The sequence below is a fragment of the Pongo abelii genome, chromosome 12, assembly GCF_028885655.2.
Source record: "Pongo abelii isolate AG06213 chromosome 12, NHGRI_mPonAbe1-v2.0_pri, whole genome shotgun sequence".
NCBI lineage: Eukaryota > Metazoa > Chordata > Mammalia > Primates > Hominidae > Pongo > Pongo abelii.
Genome location: NC_071997.2, coordinates 107,009,974 through 107,030,172, shown reverse-complemented (window position 1 = coordinate 107,030,172; position 20,199 = coordinate 107,009,974). Strand labels below are relative to the sequence as shown.

The 20,199-nt window shown below is 37.9% G+C and overlaps 1 protein-coding gene and 1 pseudogene across 1 annotated transcript in view; one reads left to right on the top strand and one right to left on the bottom strand.

The window, feature by feature from the left end:
* Nucleotides 1-20,199, bottom strand: part of ASXL2 (ASXL transcriptional regulator 2) — a 146,070-nt gene that overhangs the window by 22,586 nt on the left and 103,285 nt on the right. The window contains exons 5-9 of the mRNA XM_024242310.3: nucleotides 15,588-15,688; nucleotides 12,897-13,023; nucleotides 11,750-11,893; nucleotides 3,656-3,819; nucleotides 238-334 (exon numbers count right to left, since the gene is read on the bottom strand). Coding sequence (XP_024098078.1) covers nucleotides 238-334; nucleotides 3,656-3,819; nucleotides 11,750-11,893; nucleotides 12,897-13,023; nucleotides 15,588-15,688 — 633 coding nt within the window. The remainder of the gene's footprint in view (nucleotides 1-237; nucleotides 335-3,655; nucleotides 3,820-11,749; nucleotides 11,894-12,896; nucleotides 13,024-15,587; nucleotides 15,689-20,199) is intronic.
* LOC112132224 (U2 spliceosomal RNA) lies at nucleotides 13,171-13,341 on the top strand (annotated as a pseudogene).

Genomic DNA, 20,199 nt, shown 5'->3' with positions numbered 1-20,199 from the left:
ATTTCTTGGAAGCTTTATATCATTAAAGAAACATATTGCTGGACTCCATCTGGTGCTAACCTGGTAACACAGGCTCTAGATAAAAGTCTAACAGCGTGTTCCACACTTGACAGTTAATTCTATCCTATGGAAACATCCTGTCCTTTACCTTCCAAAACTGCTTAATTACCTGATGAGGAAGAGAGGTGCTCCGAGTGCACACACCACCCTGGGAAACACATTAAGTAGAGCACTTACCTTCTGAGAGTCTTTCCTTCCAGCCTTGGGCTGCTGAAGTGAAGAATTCATTGTTAAGGGCTGAGCCATTTAACTTCATTAAACCATCTGGACCAACCTGGGTCAAAGAATAAGCCAAGGAAAGCTTACAAAGAAAGTGAAAGGTATCATGTGGTATTTGACTTTCCTTTCATTTTATAAAAGAATGTATATATATTTATTTTAATAGAAATATAACTATCTCATACTATGTGCTTATCCAACTCTGTTATTTAATGTAATATCACTCTGTTCTAAAACATTGCTTTCCTATTTACCTCTCCTCACTCCTTTCTCTCCATTCACATCCATTCCTTAATAATTAAAAATCTACTCACAGAACCACACATATAGTGCTGGAACAACTGGCTATCCACCCAGTAGAAAATAAAGCTGAATCCCAGATTCAGATAATGACAAAAAATAAAAAAGGATGGACTAAAAATCTAAATGTAAATTTTAAGTCAAAAACAGTGTTTTGAAGAAAATTAAGAAAATGATTTGGACATCCTTGAGATTGAGGAACTCTTCTTAACCCACTTTACTTTCCAAATCTATGTGGGTCGACATCATTTCCCCCTGGCTCTACAGCAGAAATTGGTAAACTTTCTGTAAAGGGCTAGACCACAAATACTTTAACTTTGCAGGCCATATGGCTTGATTTCAGCTACTCAACTCTGCCACTGTGGCACAAAAGTAGTTACGGACAATACGAAAACTAACAGGAGTGGCTTTAAGCCAATAAAACTTTATTAATTAGGCAGTCAGCTGGAAATTGCCTAGTGGGCTGTAGTTTGCTGACTGCTGATTCATACTCTAGAGAACTGGTACAAGGGTAATGGTGTTCCTATAAGAGCAGTTTATCCAGTCTCTACTTGAGTATTACAGTGATAAGCAAGTTACTCCACTATAAGCCAATCTATTCTGCAGTTTAATCCTCCAACTGTGAAAAAGCTTTTTCAACCCCAAATCTGCTTTCCGTATAACAAAGTATACCTCTTCCATATCATGGGCCTTCAAATATATTGAAGGAGAGGGTTTTGATCCAAACCTATGTTTTTCTCTGGTCTAAATATTTTTCTACTCATTGCTGGATACTCCACACAGTCAAGTACGGCTTCCAACTTTTCATTCTTTAAACACTCTAAACTTCATCTGACAGTAGTTTGTATTTCACTTAATCGAAATTCTATATTCTCTACACACAAGGACAATGTTACTCAGATTACTGTGGGCTCCAACCATGTTAAGAACTGAAAAAGACTAGCCAAGTAACCTCCTATTAAGAAAACCCCGGCTGGGCGCGGTGGCTCACATCTGTAATCCCAGCACTTTGGGAGGCCGAGGCAGGTGGATCACGAGGTCAGGAGATCGAAAGCACACTGGCTAACATGGTGAAACCCCGTCTCTACTAAAAATAAAAATCAAAAAAAGAAAGAAAACACACACACACACAAAAACTAGCCAGGCGTGGTGGCACACACCTGTAATCCCAGCCACTCAGGAGGCTGAGGCAGGAGAATTGCTTGAACCCAGGAGGCAGAGGTCGCAGTGAGCCGAGATCGAGCCAATGCACTCCAGCTTGGGCGACAGAGGGAGACTCCATCTCAAAAAAAAAAAAAAAAAAAAAAAAAAAATACCCCCCAGGATTGCACTCTATGGGAAAATGAACTAGATAACCTCTAAGATCCCTTTTAATTCTAAAATTGTATGTGGCAATCCTCCAGATTTAGAACTTGATAAAGAACATCAGTCAAAAGATAGTTCTGAGGAACCAGCATTAGAATTCCATAAACAGGCCCTCAGTTACATCCTGTACTAGTATTCCCAGCCTAACAACCCTGAGTCTTAAAAAAAAAAAAAAAGATGAGAGCAATCTCCAAGAGGTTCTCTTAAAACTGCTGAAACTTCAGTCTCCTAACTTGTTCTAACCAAGAACTGGCATCCTCAAAGCTATAATTTCTCCAAGAGTTATGTAGGGAGAGCAGTCACCAAGAAGGACCGGTTTTGCTTCTTTGTCCCCACTGCTGTAAGAATACCTCATTTATGTGGGCTCTCTGGACAATGGACTCTGAACTCCTTTGACATGTTCTGATTCATAACACTATGAAATTGGTATCAATGCAGTCTAGTAGAAAGATGATTTTCAGAATTAGAAAGATTTAGTTTTATTTCAATGTCAATTAGCTAATAATGAATTCTGTAGCTTACTCATTCTCTGTTATCCTCTTACTACGAACAAGAGAGTATAACTACTTCTTTTACTGTGTAACTAAGGAAAACATCGCCCTCTCATCATTTTAATAAACATTCTTAAAAGTTGGGGGTTGGGGAGACCTATCACATTACTTAGAACACAGTTGAGATTTTTAAAAATCTCAGAAGTGAAGAAAGCTTAAAAAATTTTAATTGTTCTATCTTCCTTTTACAGAGGGAGGAAACAGAAGATGAGAAGGGGGAGTGACTTGGTACACTGTTTTCCTTCATGAAAGCCAAAGTCTCAGACCTTTTCTTTATTCCTGACCAAGGTAAATCACTAAAGCTCTCTGGTCCCTGCCTTGACGCCTGCCAAACCTTTGGCATTTCTTTTTGCTACTTCTGTTTTTTTTTTTTAAGTATAACTTACATTGGGTTTTAAGTTCTTTATTATGAAAATAATAAAAGTTTCTCTTAGAAAAATGTAACAAAAGAATGCAAACTGCAAACATTCCCAAGTCCACCACTGTTCATACCATGTTGTATTGTCTTTCCAGATGTATTTATTTATCTGGACCCACGTTTTTGGCTTATTCCTGACAGTTCCCACTCCACTGAAGCACTGGCCCACATCCTGTTGATACTGGACCAAGACAACTCTTCCTCCTGAAGTTTATGTATTCTTTTTTTTTTCTGAGATGGAGTTTCACTCTGTCACTCAGGCTGGTGTCCAGTGGCACCATCTTGGCTCACTGCAATCTCTGCCTCACAGGTTCAAGTGATTCTCCTGGCTCAGCCTCCCGAGTAGCTGGGATTACAGGCGCCTGCCACCAAGCCTGGCTAATTTTTGTATTTTTAGTAGAGACGGGGTTTTGCCATGTTGGCCAGGCTGGTCTTGAACTCCTGACCTCAGGTGATCCACCCTCCTTGGCTGCCCAAAGTGCTGGGATTACAGGTGTGAGCCACCATGTCTGGCCTCCTCCTCACCTTCATTCTATGGATGCCTACATCCTAATAGAGTCAAAATAATTCTGTAATCTTGAAGTTCTGGTAGGAGAATTTTTTTTTTCCTAAGCCTTACAAAGCCCGCCTATTAAGAAACTTATGTAAAAATATTCTTACTTCTCACTTAGTACCATTAATACCACTTTACAAGTATACATAAACAGCTATTTTTAAAATCTTAAGGAGTTCAATGACGCACCTGTCGATCTACCTCTGGGAGTAGTAAAAGCAGTCGTTGCTGGCAATCTCCAGGAAGGACTGAAAATGTGTGCTTGTTGATCAGTGCTCGCAGATTTGTATTAACCAGAATGGAGTCCGGTGTCTCAACGTCAATGTCGGCACATTTAGTTCTTTTCATTTGTCCTACAAAAACAGAAAAGAATCGTTTGGCCTCCCTCGCAAGTCCTGTTTCTATATAAATTGTAGCTTTCTGTGCAGTATAAAAAATCCACAATTTTAAGCATTTAAATATCACACTATGAAGAAGGTAACACTTAAGATCTTAGGATTTTCTTCTAAGACTAACAAAACAAGTTTTGTTCATTTATAGAGGATAAAAGAATACTATGTATCTATCTTCTCTGCATAAATAGAATAAAGTCTGTAAAAATGGGTCTTCTACCATACTAAAACTGCATTTTATGTTTGAGACTAGATTATTTCCCCCCCAAAACTGAGAAAGTTTATGATAAATGATACGAAGAATGTCTAAGAAAGAAAACCCAAATCCACAAATCATACTGACATCCTTTGCCTCTTCTCATGACATTTTTTTTCACTGATTTTAATTTGCATTGGCTAAAAATGTTATGATTTAATAGCCTAGCAGTTTCAGGAAATCTGTCCACAACCAGAAGGTTACAATCTTTCAAAAAACTGAGTACACAAAGGATTAAAATGTAAATAAAAAATTTATATATATATATAAAAGACCAACCTGGAAAAAATATTTGGAAGCCATGACAAAAGGTTGCTATTCTTCATATGAAAACAGCAATTACAAATCAATAAGAAAAAGACAAATACCACCAAGAGAAAAATGAGCAAAGGAAATTAAAAGGTAATTCAGTCCACTAACCTTAAGTAGATGCTAAGATATTAATATTTTAAAATGCAAATTTAACCAGTGAACATATTTGTCTATGAAAATGGCAAAATATTGTAATATGGTAATGGGAATACGCAGGGGGAAAAAGCAAAAAGCACTTTCAAATACTGCTGATGGGGCTGAATCAGCATGATCTTATAAACGAAAATCTAACAATATCTAGCAAAATGTTAATATACATAAAACTACAGGATCCAGAAATTCTACATTTTGAATTACTTTCATAAAGCTATACAATCTTTGATGTGGGTACACCCTCTGCCTCCTGGCGGAAGCATAAACAAAAACAAAGGATTTCCCTCAAATTAATCCCACTGGATTCCTACAAATTCAAATCTGGCATTACTACTTCAGAAAGATTACCCAACAAATGAGAAGTTATGCCACTTTACAAGAGAGAATCATTAGAAACTAGGAATAACAGATGGAGACCTAGAAGTACTGAAGCTATCAGATATATAGAATACAGAATTGCTATGTACAAAATGTTTAAGGAAATAAAGAATGTAATTACAAAAATAAGGACAAAATAATAGGAATTAATAGACTTAAGAAAATGGGACATCTAGAAATGTAGAATAAAAATTGATGAAATCGATTAAACAGTAGTTTCACAATATTAAAGAAGGTCTACACTATATAGCCAAACAATTTACCCAATTTATACTCTTAGAATATGAGAGAGAAGATAAAATATTTTTAGAGGTTTAGCAAAAACATAAATGACAGACTGAGAGGGTCTAACAAATACCTGACTGAAGATCAAGAATGAGAAAATGAAGAGAACGGAAAAAAGGCAATATTCAAAGAACTGACAGTTGTACATTTACAGCAACTGATGAAAACTACAAACCTAAAGCTCTAGAAGTGGAACATATTTCAAAGAGGACAGAAAGAAATCCACACATAGACCCAGCATAGTAAAAGTGTTTATCAAAGACAAAGAGAATAGCTTGAAAGCAAAAGCAACCACGAGGAAGGGAATGATCACATAAAAAGGAATGAAAGAGGCTGGGCACGGTGGCTCATGCCTGTAATTCCAGCACTCTGGGAGGCCGAGGTGGGCAGATCACAAGGTCAGGAGATCGAGACCATCCTGGCTAACACGGTGAAACACCATCTCTACTAAAAATAGAAAAATCAGCTGGGCGTGGTGGTGCGCACCTGTAATCCCAGCTACTCGGGAGGCTGAGGCAGGAGAATGGCGTGAACCCGGGAGGCGGAGCTTCCAGTGAGCCGAGATCACACCACTGCACTCCAGCCTGGGCAACAGAGCCAGACTCCGTCTCAAAAAAAAAAAAAAAAAAAACCGGAATGAAAGAACAGCAGTAAACTTCTTAAAATGAAATTTGGAATAAGGTAGATAATATCTGTAAAATGCTGACAGAAAATAATCACTAATCTATGAAGGCATGTCCACCAAACTATCCTTCAAAAATGAACATGAAAGGACATTTATAAACAAAAACTGAAGGCGTTTACTACTCAGAAACCTGATATAAATACAGTTCTTATTGTACTTCAGGAAAGAAAATCATTGCAGAATGGGTTGAAATATAATACAGAAAGGTAAACAGGTAGATAAATATATGTCCACATTGTTTATATAAAATAATAGTATTCTAGTGTCTGATCTGTGAGGTTAAAAACAAAATACAAAAAAAAGACAATAATATTTATTTAAGTCCAGATAGAAAAGATTATCACTGAATTGTTGTATTTCCACTGTTCTGGAGGAAAATCAAGATGGTTACTTTTAAGAATTAAAGACATATCACATGTAACTAAAAAATATATAGAACTATGATATATCAATTTTTTACAAGTGTGGTACCATTTAAGGAATCACTAACCACTAAAAGAGAAACTGAGTGCATACCAAACTCAGTAGAGAGAAAAAAAAAGCTATAAGAGAATTAATATGAACACACCAAAAAAAAAAAAAAAAAAAATCAGTAAAGCCAAAAAACCTTTTCAGAAGTTTAAAAGAAGAGTAAGAAAGAGGCTGGGAGTGGTGGCCCATGCCTGTAATCCCAGCACTTTGGGAGGCCAAGGCATGCGAACCACCTGAGGTCAGGAGTTTGAGACCAGCCTGGCCAACATGGTGAAACCCCATTTCTACTAAAAGTAAAAAATTAGCCAGGCGTGGTGGCGGGTCCCTGTAATCCCAGCTACTCAGGAGACTGAGGCAGAAGAATCACTTGAACCTGGGAGGCAGAGGTTGCAGTGACCCGAGATCGTGCCACTGCACTCCAGCCTGGGTGACAGAGCGAGACTCTTTCTCGAAAAAAAAACAAAAAAGGAATAAGAAAGGAAACAAGAAACATAGCAATAGGATAAAAAACTATGACTGAGAAACAAGTCCAAATATTAACAAACACAGTAAATGTAAATAAATAAAACTCATCAAATGCAAGCTTGTCACTAGGTTGAAACCAAAACAAAGAAATTTCAGCTAGTTATATGCTATTTAGAGAGAGATTATCTAAAGCACAAGGACACAGAAATGAAGTTACACACCAGGCAAAAACTAACCATAGGGGAGCTGGTATACATTTATTAACATCGAATGAAAGATACTTTTAGTAAAAAGACTTGATGATTGATAAGCTAAATAAATATTCAATCCATCAGAAAGATTTTAAACATGAAAACATCCAATATAAAGTAACTTCAAAACATGTGAAATAAAAACTGAAAGAACAGGGAGAACTGGACAAACCCACCATTTGGATAGGAGATTTCAACATATCTCTCTCCATTACTAATAAATCAAGCAAACCAGAAGCAGCTATCACTCACTAAAAAAGCTGATTTCAGGCTGGGCGCAGTGGCTCACGCCTGTAATCCCAGCTCAGCACTTTGGGAGGCTGAGGCGCACGGTATCACGAGGTCAGGAGTTGGAGACCAGCCTGACCAACATGGTGAAACCCTGTCTCTACTAAAAATACAAAAATTAGCCAGGAGTGGTGACGTGCGCCTGTAATCCCAGCTACTCAGGAGGCTGAGGCAGGAGAATCGCTTGAACCTGGGAGGCGGAGGTTGCAGTGAGCCAAGATCACGCCACTGCACTCCAGCCTGGGTGACAGAGCAAGACTCCATGTTAAAAAAAAAAAAAATCTGATTTCAGATTAACAAGCTTGATCTAACAAGCACAGAATTCTATGTTGAACAACTACAGTATATTTCTAAATTCAGTATCATTAGGTCAAAAAAAGGAGGTCTCAGTAAATTTTGAGTAATAGTAGTGCAGTAAGAGCAACAACAGCAGCAGCAACTTATATAGGGCTTCCTAAGTGCCAGACACTGTTCTAAGCATTTACATATATTCACTCATTTATTTTTCATACAACCCTATGAAGTAGGTAACTATTACCACCCCATTTCACAGATGAAGAAAGTGAGGCTCAGATATAACTTGCCCAAGTCACATTATTAAGTTAGTGTAGGAATTTAAACCCAGGCGATTTGATTTTAAAGTCTGTTGTTCATCAGTATGCCACACAGGCATAAGCATCACACAGTCCATGATATCTGACCAGAGGCTTCATAAAAAAAAGATAAACAAAAATCCCTATATATTTGGAAATTAACAACAACAAACCAAAAAAACTTCAAAATAACTCCTGGGACAAAGAATAAATTACAATAAAATTTTAAATCTTTTCAAAGTGAATAATAAAAACAGTGTCTAAGAGGTAAATGTTGTCTATAAATTCAAATAGTACCTAAAGATACAAAATAAAAACAAAAGTTTCTACATTCAAACCCAACCTTCCTGCCAGAAATGACATTTTAAATTGGATAACATGAAATCATAATGTACATGTTAATCATACTTGGTTTTTAATTTCACTAAATATCTTGAACATTTTTCAAATTATCACCTACAAATTCATCTTCTTTCTTTTAAAAAAAGCTGCATCACATTCCAATGTATACACCAGGGCTGTCCAATTTTCTGGCTTCCCTGGGCCACATTGGAAGAAGAAGAACTGTTGTGGGCCACACATAAAATACACTAACACTAACTAATGAGCTATAACAAAAAGGTAAATAAATAAAAATCACCAAAAAAAAAATCTCATAATGTTTTAAGAAAGTTTATAAATTTGTGTTGAGCAGCATTCAAAGCCATCCTGGGCCACGTGCAGCCTGTGGTGGGTTGGGCAAACTTGCTATATACCATGATGAATTTAAATGGAATACCACTGATGACAAAGGTAGGTGGCTACCAGTTTTTTGTTTAATATAAACAATGTTTGTATTAATATAAATAATGTTGCAATGCCTCTATAAACTTTTGAGAAGCAACAGCTTTGTTTGCTTTTCCCATATAATTAATGGAATTGGACTGTCAACCTTCCTTGAAAAATTTTTACTATTTATGCATTCATTGTACCTGCACATCGCAGTCAAACTTCAGTTAAAATGTTCACTTCTTAAAAGACTGCGAAGTAGTTGTGAATCATTTTCTACTACTGACTGAACTGTGTACCCCGAAGATACTTTTGTGCCTCAAAGTCGTCACTTTAAGTCCTCTAATTTTAGTAAAGATGACTTACCCAAGTTTTTTCAATTTAGGTTGCCTTAATCTATTATATTATACTTGAAATCTGAGGTATGTTTATTCTTCTGACTGAATCTGGGATGTAAAAATATTTATTATCAATTTTACTGAAGTTAATAAAAATGATACCAATGTCAGCTAGAAAGTATTTTATATAAATTAGCTAATTTAGTTTTATCATTTATGTTTTACACAACTTCTTCCACGTGTTTTGAAAATAGTCATTGTGTGGCTGGGGGCGGTGGCTCATGCCTGTAATCCCAGCACTTTGGGAGGCCAAGGCGGGCAGATCACGAGGTCAGGAGATCAAGACCATCCTGGCTAACACAGTGAAACCCCGTCTCTACTGAAAATACAAAAAAATTAGCCGGGCGTGGTGGCGGGCGCCTGTAGTCCCAAGCTACCCGGGAGGCTGAGGCAGGAGAACGGCATGAACCCGGGAGGCAGAGCTTGCAGTGAGCTGAGATTGCACCACTGCACTCCCTGGGCAACAGAGCGCGACTCCATCTCAAAAAAAAAAAAAAAAAAAAAAAGAAAATAGTCATTGTGGCTATGTTACAAAAATTTCCACACTATTTCCCTTAATGCTCATTTGCTTGAAAGAAGATGGACTTCTGCTTACTTCTCAGCCATTAGGTCAAACTTAAATAAACGGAAATGGTGCTTTCTTTTTTTATGGTTAATTTTTCCTAGTTTTCCATGAAAGTTAAAAATTCCTGGTCCATAATTTCTCAATTTTGTACCTCTACATTTCTTTTGCAATTTACTAAAATTTTCAATTTTAACTGATTTTAAGTAGAATATGGGCTCCATGAGGAAGAAATATTGCTCAGTTCATCATCATAGCCCTAGGACTCTAAATCTGTGTTTGGCTTATTAGCATTTCTTCCACAGATATTTAATAAATATTTTTATTCTTAGCAGTGAAACTAATGATCAAAGGGCACATTCAGTTTAAATATGTGATACACTATATTAAGAAAAATGTACAATCCCCTCTAGAATCAAACTAAGGTTTTTTGATTTTTTCTTTTTTAACAAAGCATTGTTTAAATTATTGTTAATTCTGTTCTCACACTTAATAGTTTAGATCAGTCTGGAATATGTAAATGAATACAGAATAAATTTCCCTCAGAATGTGTCAGCACTGCTGCACTTTTAGTTTCCATGTTGCTGCTAAGGATGTCTGTACTCCCAGTTCTTGAATCTTTCTATGTGAAGTATTCTTCTTCTTTCTGGAGGCTTTTTGTTACCTTTTCATGACCCCATATGTTTCGAGATCTTTAAAAAAACATGCCTTGGCATAGGTTTCTTTTCACCCATGTTTCTTAATGCCTATTACACACTTTTAATCTGGAATTCTGTGGCTTTTTATTCTAAGTAATGTTCTTATATTGTTTTTTATCACACTCTGTTCTTCCTTTCTGATAGTCCTACTATGTGAGACATTGTACAACCTAGATTGGTGTTCCAAGTTTCTTACTTTTTCTCTCCTACTGAACCTCTTTTTCACTTTGACAGATTTTTCTAAGAAATTTCTTCAACTTTACTGAAACATTATCAAGATGATCTCTGCTTAGCTGGGAACCTATACATTTGCCTGCAGACTTTTTTCTAAGACTATTCAATGTCTTTAGGTACCAATCCACCAATCTCAAGCTGGAACATGATGGGAGGAAGAAGGAAGTAGTGGTGTTAGAAATATGCCTTGTTAGTAGCATTTTGGAAGCCAAGGAAGAGAATCCCTATTCAGTATTTACATTTTACTTGATTTTCCAGATTTCAGTACAGTGCCTCCTCATCTGCCCCCAGCTATGTTTGATATCCCTGAATTTGGAGTTTCTCTGGTTCAAATTTCACCTCAAAATAAACCTCCTGTCTCCTGCTGGGGTAAGGCATCAAACTGCTTCTTACTAACTTTCAAACAAAATTCCTCCCTTCTCTTCTGTAATACATCGTATCTCCAATTCTTGAGCCTTCCTGGTGTTCTGCAGCCTTATGTGGCTGGTTTTATCCCTGGCAACTGCTCTTCAGCTCAGTGAAAAATTCTATCCAGTTTTCATCTCTCAAAATTTGCTGACGTCTCTTGCCCAGCTGTGGTCTCCTTGTTTTCTTCACCTGTATGGATTTGATCTTTTGTATTTCCATATTATCATTTCAGTGGGATTTCAAAAGGAACAGAGAGAAGAAATTTCAGTCTGTCATATATATTTAATTACACACCCTTCTATCTTTCTTTACACAGAAATAAAACATGAATAATGCTGGACAAAGCAACCTATTGGCAGAAAGGGAAATAAACCACAAAATGACTAATAATAGATCTTTCTCTGAAATAAAGTTTGTTAAGAGGAAGACAGGAAGAACATGAATACAGTCAAGAGCTCAAAGGTAAACAGGGGATAGCAGGAGAAAGACATACTAAATCGATTCTGTTCCTGTTACTTTTCATTTCTTAACAGTAATTATGTTAGCAACAACAAAACTTATGTCTAATCTTTGCTATGTAACTCAAATCTAAGTTATAAGTACCTAAGCCAGGTAGCTGATGAATTTCAAACATGTAGCTGATAAATCATGGCAATGAAAACTGAAGTCTTTCTAAGCAAACTTACTGGTATGGAGTCTCTCAGATCTCTGGAATGACTTCTTCCCCAAGCCTAGTAAAGTATTTTCCACTTTAACTGAGGAAGAAAAGCTGGAGTTTGAGTTTTGAGGGCTGCTTGTCTGTCCATCAGATTGCTTTCCTTCCCATGTTGCTAGGAGAAAAAAATACGTAAAGACTGGTAGCACTGAGATTATAGACAGATCATTCAACATTCACTAAATGAAGTTATGTATGAGGCAATGTGACCCTCCCTAATGTGTTTTGAGTTTGAAAATTAAAGTCAAAGAGTAAAATAAAACCCTGTTTTTCCTCCCAGCATACTATTTGCTTCTAGTGGTAAATTTCCTTTCTCATAAAAATGTAGTTCTGTAAGATTCAGATTGAGTCTGGCAGACCCATAGAATCAGCTTATGGTATCAAACTGAATTATGTAATACAATACAGAGTCTGTGTCTAGAAAGTTTAGAGTAGAAACAAACAAGCAACCACAACAAAAGAGCCAAAGGCCTTACAGACATGTCCAAAAGAAACTCAAAGGTTGTATGTATTCTTAGGAAAACCTGTTATTTTTACAGAAAACTGGCTAAGAGTTTAGTTTGAGCCTCTTGGAAACATCAGATTTTAAGGTTGCTGATTAGAGGTTTCCAAACATTTATTAGATTAGACCATCTTGAAAGTCAGTCATTTATTTCCTTCTTATATGCAAATCTCAGTGCTAACATTTTTTTTGGAAACAGTGTCTCGCTCTGTCATTCAGGCTGCAGTGCAGCGGTGAGATCAGGGCTAATGGCAGTCTTGACTTCCCGAGCTCAACCAATCCTCCCACCTCAGCTTCCCGAGTAGCTGGGGCTACAGGTGTGCACCACCACATCCGGCTAATTTTCTGTGTTGTTGTTGAGACAGGGTCTCACTATTTTGCCCAGGCTGGTCTTAAACTCCTGGGCTCTGAGTTATTTTTTAATAACTGCATGATTATTTTGCATACAACTTTTCCCATTTATCCTGGAAAGATTTATATTGATGTTTTGGCAGTACAAGGATTGTGTAAGTAAATATAATTTAAAAATAAATGATGTCATAAACAAATTAGGAAAACCAACACAAAAATACTAGGAAAAAGAAACTTCCATTGAAAAACTGCCCAAACTGCCTACCAGGTTTGGCAGGTACAGAGTCACTGGCTGCTTTGACAGTCTTTAGAGAGAGATGCTGGTTGGAGGAGATGGATATGCTTGGCCTGCATTGCTGCTGCTGCTTCTTCTGCTGTTGCTGCTTTAGCGCCTATAAAGATAAAACAGACTATAAGAAACAAAACAAATCAGTTTTTTAGTAATAATATAAATTACTTCTTTTTTAAATGGCAAGAAGCATGCTGATTGTTCAATTTCTTTGAAATCTATCAAAGCAAACAAAAACCTAAATTAAGCTCTCGCTTCTTGGCCTTTTGGCTAAGATCAAGTGTAGTATCTGTTCTTATCAATTTAAATTAAGCCAACTAAACACAAGGCCTAAATGATTCTTAGAGTTTGGATAGTTTTTGCCAGTATCATTCCTTTATATAAATGTGAAAAATAGTCATTAGCATTTTTTGGAACTTAAAAAAATCACTAGGTAAGCCAAAAACTTCCCAGTCTTGTAAAGCAGAGACTTTTCAATCATTTCTAGAAATGAAATTCTAAGCCTTATAACAAAAAGAGACCTATCTGCATCAAACCTATGTAGAAATGTAAATATTCAGTTTACGCAGGCTTCAGAGATACAATATTTTTACAAAAGTTTGTAAATAACTACATCAGTTGTCTTGGGTGACAGCAATGAGATTTGTCCCAATTATCAAATTTCAGCAATTTACAGCAATGCAGTAAACAGAGGGGGAAGACTAGACAATACTGGTTCTAACAACAGTGTGGTTCCTTCTGTCTACTTCAGAATATTTTGATTTCTATGAGGTTCTTAATTTATAAAATATACTTGATAATACTATTTAAAATGAACAGAAAAAAACAAGAAATACCCAAATTTTAATCACAAAAACATTATGAAGGCAACTTTTAACTTAAGGTTTTCTTTAAAAAAAAAGAAACCAAGAAAGTAATTTCAGGAAAAAAACTGAAGTTTGACTTTGCTAGGTTGCCAGCTTCAAGCTTTTAAGACCGACATGTAGAAAAGTGTGGAGTAACTGGCTACTTCTGGTTTCCTATTCTCTTTTCCCAATAGTTTCCTCCTGCTTAACATTTCACACGTATCTCTGGCTATACTATAGGCACAGTGGCAACAAATGATCTCCTCACTCTAAGTTGCCAATGCAGAAAAGCAACTGAGAGAGCTCTATGTCTCGCTTAGCCTCACCTACATTTATAATAGGTGAGGCAGAAGCACAAAAGTACATAAAATGGCAGTATTGACTGACCACTGATTATGGCTTATTCTCTTATTCTTTGTAATTAGATCAGAAGATGTTCATAAATTCCTGCAGGTGCAGTCACCAATATTCATTCCTTGCTCCTCACAGGACACATGTAATTTCAGGTTAATGTAAAATTTAATAGAACCACTTGATTGCATCTATTTCTGCTGTGATCGTGTACATTCATTTATTTTTTATTATTTAATTTTTTTTTGCAGACGGGGTCTTGCTCTGTTGCCCAGGCTGCAGTGCAGTGGCATGATCTCAGCTCACTGTGATCTCCACGTCCTGGGTTCAAATGATTCTCTCATCTCATCCTCCAAAGTAGCTGGGATTACAGGAGGTCTCTGAACTCCTGACCTCAGGTGATCCGCCTGCCTTGGCCTCCCAAAGTGCTAGGATTACAGGCGTGAGTCACTGCACCCAACCAAGTTAAGTACAGTGTAATATTAAAAAATCTAGGCCAGGTACAGTTGCTCATGCCTGTAATCTCAGCACTTCGGGAGGTCGAGGCAGTTGAATCACTTGAGGTCAGGAGTTCAAGACCAGCCTGACCAACATGGTGAAACCCCATCTCTACTAAAAACACAAAAATTAGCCAGGCGTGATGATGGGTACCTGTAATCCCAGCTACTTGGAAGGCTGAGGCAGGAGAATCGCTTGAACCCGGGAGGCGGAGGTTGCACTAGGCAACAAGAGCGAAACTCCGTCTCAAAAAAGAAAAAAAAAAAAAAAAAAAGAAAATCTAGCTGTGTGTAATTCTGTGTGTTAGTAGATTAAAAGAGAAAAATCTATGTGCTCATCTCAATAAATCCCAAAGAAAACAAACCTGAATAATTCAATACCTATTCATGATTTTAAAACACATATATAAACAAACAAAAGATTCTGAGCAAACTACGAACAAATTAGACACTTTAAAAATGTGATAAAAAGAGTATCTACCGGCCAGGTGCGGTGGCACACACCTGTAATCCCAGCACCTTGGGAGGCCAAGGTGGGCAGATCACAAGGTCAAGAGATTGAGACCACCCTGGCCAACATGGTGAAACCCTGTCTCTACTAAAAATACAAAAATTAGCTGGGCGTGGTAGTGGGTGCCTGTAGTCCCAGCTACTTGGGAGGCTGAGGCAGGAGAATCGCTTGAACCCGGGAAGCAGAGGTTGCAGTGAGCTGAGATTGCACCACTGTACTCCAGCCCGGCAACTGAGACTCCGTCTCAAAAAAAAAAAAAAAAAAAAGTATCTATCAAAAACTTATACAACATGTGTTACAAAGAGGTGCATAAATTACTAAAACCACATTGGGCTACTGCATGAAAGTTCCACTGGCAAGGGCCCAATGTAAAAAATTTTCAAAAAATATCTGATGACTGCCAGAGGTGTGCGTTTTAAATATAGGAAATTCTACTTGATAAATACAGACTAGCAACGCTTACCTGCTTTAGTGCCTTCTTGCTGTGCTTCTGTGATGGAGAAATGACTTTACCTGCTGAAATGGTGGGTGACGGGCAGCCTGACTGCGGAGAGGACGACGATACTAGGGAAAAAAAAGTGACAATAAAAGATTTTTGTTAACAGAGATACCAAGCACCATTCTTTCCCCAATCACATGCTGCTACCTGGAGTAAGAACTATGACCAAACACTTTTGGGAACGATGCACTTTTTGGAGTTTTACTGCAAACAGCCTCCCTTTTCAGTTTTTTTCCTCAGAAAGTTCTAGTGAAGGATGACAGGATGGGGAAGGGATGGGTGTTAGTATTCATTACTTTTCATTTATTACTTTTTCAATAGAATTGACTGAAGAATGACTCATAAAATCAGATAAAACTTAGAAAAGATTCTAGGGCCTTTAAGACAGTATCTATGGTCTCACAGTAAATCTAATGACAACATGATACAGTGGAAAGGCCTTGGGTTGGCAGTTTAAAATAAAGACATTAAGGCCATTCGACCTCAAAACTCTACCATAGTTTTAATCCTTACATTCCTTCATCCTTTAAATCAATAGTTACAGGCTTACCAATGTGAGAGGGCATTTTAAGATTTCTCTAATGGAAGCAATTTGAATTTGCATAAGATGTAACCACTCTCTACTTCATCACTAGCTGTTTTATATTGTCTGGCAGAGCTTAGCCAGACCTTAGTGGGTCTTATGCGAACAAGGGTTCTTTAAGAATCTATACCTCTTAAACAGCAAGTAGATATTTATGTTCTATAAAATTAAACAATATGTGAGCAGTGTTTACCATAAATACAGAAATTGCTGATTCAGTACCCTTATTAAAAGAAAATTATAATCACTACTGCTAGTGATGACTCTTGAAGAATGAATGTTTACTAAAGTCTTCCCCTATTCATAGTAGTTGGACTGAAAAGGCCCAAATAGCAAAATGATATCCCATGGTAAGGGCAATAAGCTTTAAGATGTCATAAAAGTACATACAAGGCCGTGTGCGGTGGCTCATGCCTCCAATCCCAGCACTTTGGGAGGCCACGGTGGGTGGATGACCTGAGGTCGGAGTTCAAGAACAGCCTGACCAACATGGAGAAACCCCATCTCTACTAAAAATACAAAATTAGCCGGGTGTGATGGTGTATGCCTGTAATCCCAGCTACTCAGGGGGCTGAGAGAGGAGAATCGCTTGAACCTGGGAGGCGGAAGTTGTGGTGAGGAGATCGTGCCACTGCACTCCAGCCTGGGCAACAAGAGCGAAACTCGGTCTCAAAAAAAAAAAAGTACATGCGTACTGGTAGGTAGCTAGCACAGTTCATTGGAGTATGCAAGTTTTGGACTATAGTATTTCAATTTACTTAGATGTCCTAAGAAAGGAATGCACAGTAGATGCATTTAAAGAAGATAGCAGCAAACAATTAAGATGATGACTTGGCCGGGCGTGGTGGCTAATGCCTGTAATCCCAGTTCTTTGGGAGGCTGAGGCAGGCAGATCAACTGAGGTCAGAGTTTAAGACCAGCCTGACCAATATGGTGAAACCCCATCTCTACTAAAAATACAAAGATTAGCCGGGTGTGGTGGCACGTGCTTGTAATCCCAGGCACTCAGGAGGCTGAGGCAGGAGAATCCCTTGAACCCTGGAGGCGGAGGTTACAGTGAGCCGAGATCGCACCATTACACTCCAGCCTGGGTGACAGAGCGAGAGTCCAACTCAAAAAAAAAAAAAAAGATGCTGATTTATCGTCATACTTAGTTTAGTTCTGTATCCCAACCTTTATGAAAAAGTATATAATTTATATATGGAAAAGAGCTGATGTACAAAAAGCTTGATGTTTAAAAATGGAGTTGAATAATTCAAGACAGTTCAGCTGCAAAAAGAAATCATAGCCTTGGCCGGGCGCAGTGGCTCACGCCTGTAATCCCAGCACTTTGGGAGGCCGAGGCAGGCGGATCACGAGGTCAGGAGATCGAGACCATCCTGGCTAACACGGTGAAACCCCATCTCTACTAAAAATACAAAAAAATTAGCTGGGTGTGGTGGCGGGCGCTTGTAGTCCCAGCTATTCAGGAGGCTGAAGCAGGAGAATGGCATGAACCTGGGAGGCAGAGCTTGCAGTGAGCCGAGACTGTGCCACTGCACTCCAGCCTGGGCGACAGAGAGAGACTCCATCTCAAAAAAAAAAAAAAAAAAAAAAACATAGCCTCAGTATACTTTGATACTGACCAATTTTTAAAAAATAGCTTAAGATAAAATTTATATACTATGCAGCTGGGCACGGTGGCTCACACCTATAATCCTAGAACTTTGGGAGGCCGAGGCAGGTGGAACACTTGAGGTCAGGAGTTCAAGACCAGCCTGGCCAACATGGTGAAACCCCGCCTCTACTAAAATACAAAAATTAGCTGGGTGTGGTGGCACACACCTGTAGTCCCAGCTACTCAGGAGGCTGAGGCAAGAGAATCACTTGAACCTGGAAGGCGGAGGTTGCAGTAAGCTGAGATCACGCCACTGTACTCTAGCCTGGGCAACAGAGTGAGACTCCATCACAGAAGAAAAAATAATAAATAAATAAATAAATAAATATATTAATTCATATACTATACATCTTGCCTAAAGTATAAAATTTGAGGCCTACTTGAGGGTGGAGGTGGAAGGAGGGTAAGGATCAAAAAACTACCTATCAGGTACTATGCTTATTTCCTGGGTGACAAAGTATTCTGTACACCAAGCCCCCATGACATATAATTTACCTATACAAACAACCTGCACATGTACCCCGAACCTAAAATAAAAGTTAAAAGAAAATATTTAAACATATGTACACAGATCACAAGTGGGTAGCACAATGAGGCTTTTTATATTTAAATTTTTTTTAAAAGGATATTTTAAGCCCACAGCTATCTTTTTGTGATCCCAGCTGGTCACAATCCTCAAGGATGAGCACTACACTGACATCTAACAGCAGAGGTTACTTTTACCTCTTTTACACTTTATATAAATATTGTGCAGCAGAAACTCTTTTGTACATGTCTTTTTACATTCTGTAGGCTGTTTTGAATTTATATGTAGTTTTCCATGTTGTGAATCATTTATTAGCATTGAATTCTGTTGTGAAAATATCACACAATTATTCCACTGCTTATGTACATGTGAGTGTTTTTCATCTGGGAATATTAAGAATAGTACTAGTATGTAAATTCTAGAAAATGCATTGGTGACACATAAAAATTTGGGGGTATATATGTAGTAGTGGAATTGTTTTATGTTTACATCTCTTCAGTTTTAGGTGATACTGCCAGTTTTCCAAAATGTTTGTACAAAATTTTGAAGCCACTAGCAGTGTATAAGTTTTCTACATCCTTGCCAACACTTGGTATTCTCTATCATTTTCATTTCAATCTCCTGGTTGCTGTGTTTATATCAGGCTTTCTCAGATTGCTAAGAAAATTGAACACTTGTTAACTTTTTTTTAGTCATTGAATAACCTCTATTTTGAAGACATTTTATTTTGCCTATCTTCTCGTGATTTTATTAATAGCTATCTTTTTCTTGTTGACTTGTGGTAGTTCTTTATATATATATGCTAGACAGACGTCCTTTTTTAGTTAGTCTTCTGACATGGTTTGGCTCTGCATCCCCACCCAAATCTCATCTTTTTTTTTTTGTTTTTTTGAGATGGAGTTTTGCTCTTGTCGCCCAGACTGGAGTGCAGTGGCACGATCTCAGCTCACTGCAACCTCTGCTTCCCAGGTTCAAGCGATTCTCCTGCCTCAGCCTCCTGAGTAGCTAGGATTACAGGTGCCCACCACCACGCCCAGCTAATTTTTGTATTTTTAGTAGAGACAGGGTTTCACCATGTGGGCCAGGCTGGTCTCAAACTCCTGACCTCAGGTGATCTACCCACCTCAGCCTCCCAAAGTGCTGGGATTATAGGCACGAGCTACTTCCCTGGGCCCCAAATCTCATCTTGAATTGTAATCCCCACGTGTCAGCGAAGTGACCTGTAATCCCCCGCTTGTTGAAGTAGGAAGGTGATTGGATCACGGGGGCAGCTTCCTCCATTCTCGTGATAGTGAGTTCTCATGAGATCTGATGGTTTTTTAAAGGCAGTTTTCCCTGCTCTTTCTCGCTTCTCTCTCCTGCCACCATGTGAAGTTGGTTGCTTCCCCTTCACCTTCTGCCACGATTGTTGTTTCCTGACGCCTCCCCAGCCATGTGGAACTAACTATGAGTCAATTAAACCTTTTTCCTTTATAAATTACCCAGTCTCAGGTATTTATAGCAGTGTGAAAACAACCTAATACACCCTCTCTGTCTCCTTTTCCTCTTTCTGTCTGAGAAATACTTAAAATATATTTAAATAATCTCATTTATTATTTCCCCACTATATTAAATATCTTTTGTTTTATTTAAGGAATCATTCTCTATCTTAAGACCACAGAGATGTTATTCTCTGTTTTCTTTTAAAAGCATCAGGATTTAGGTTTAAACTTTGGTTTTGCAATCCATTCAGAGTCAATTTGTTGTGTGACTAGTGATTTAATTTTCCCTGGTAAGCTAATAAAATTAAATTTATTCTGAAAATGTTGGG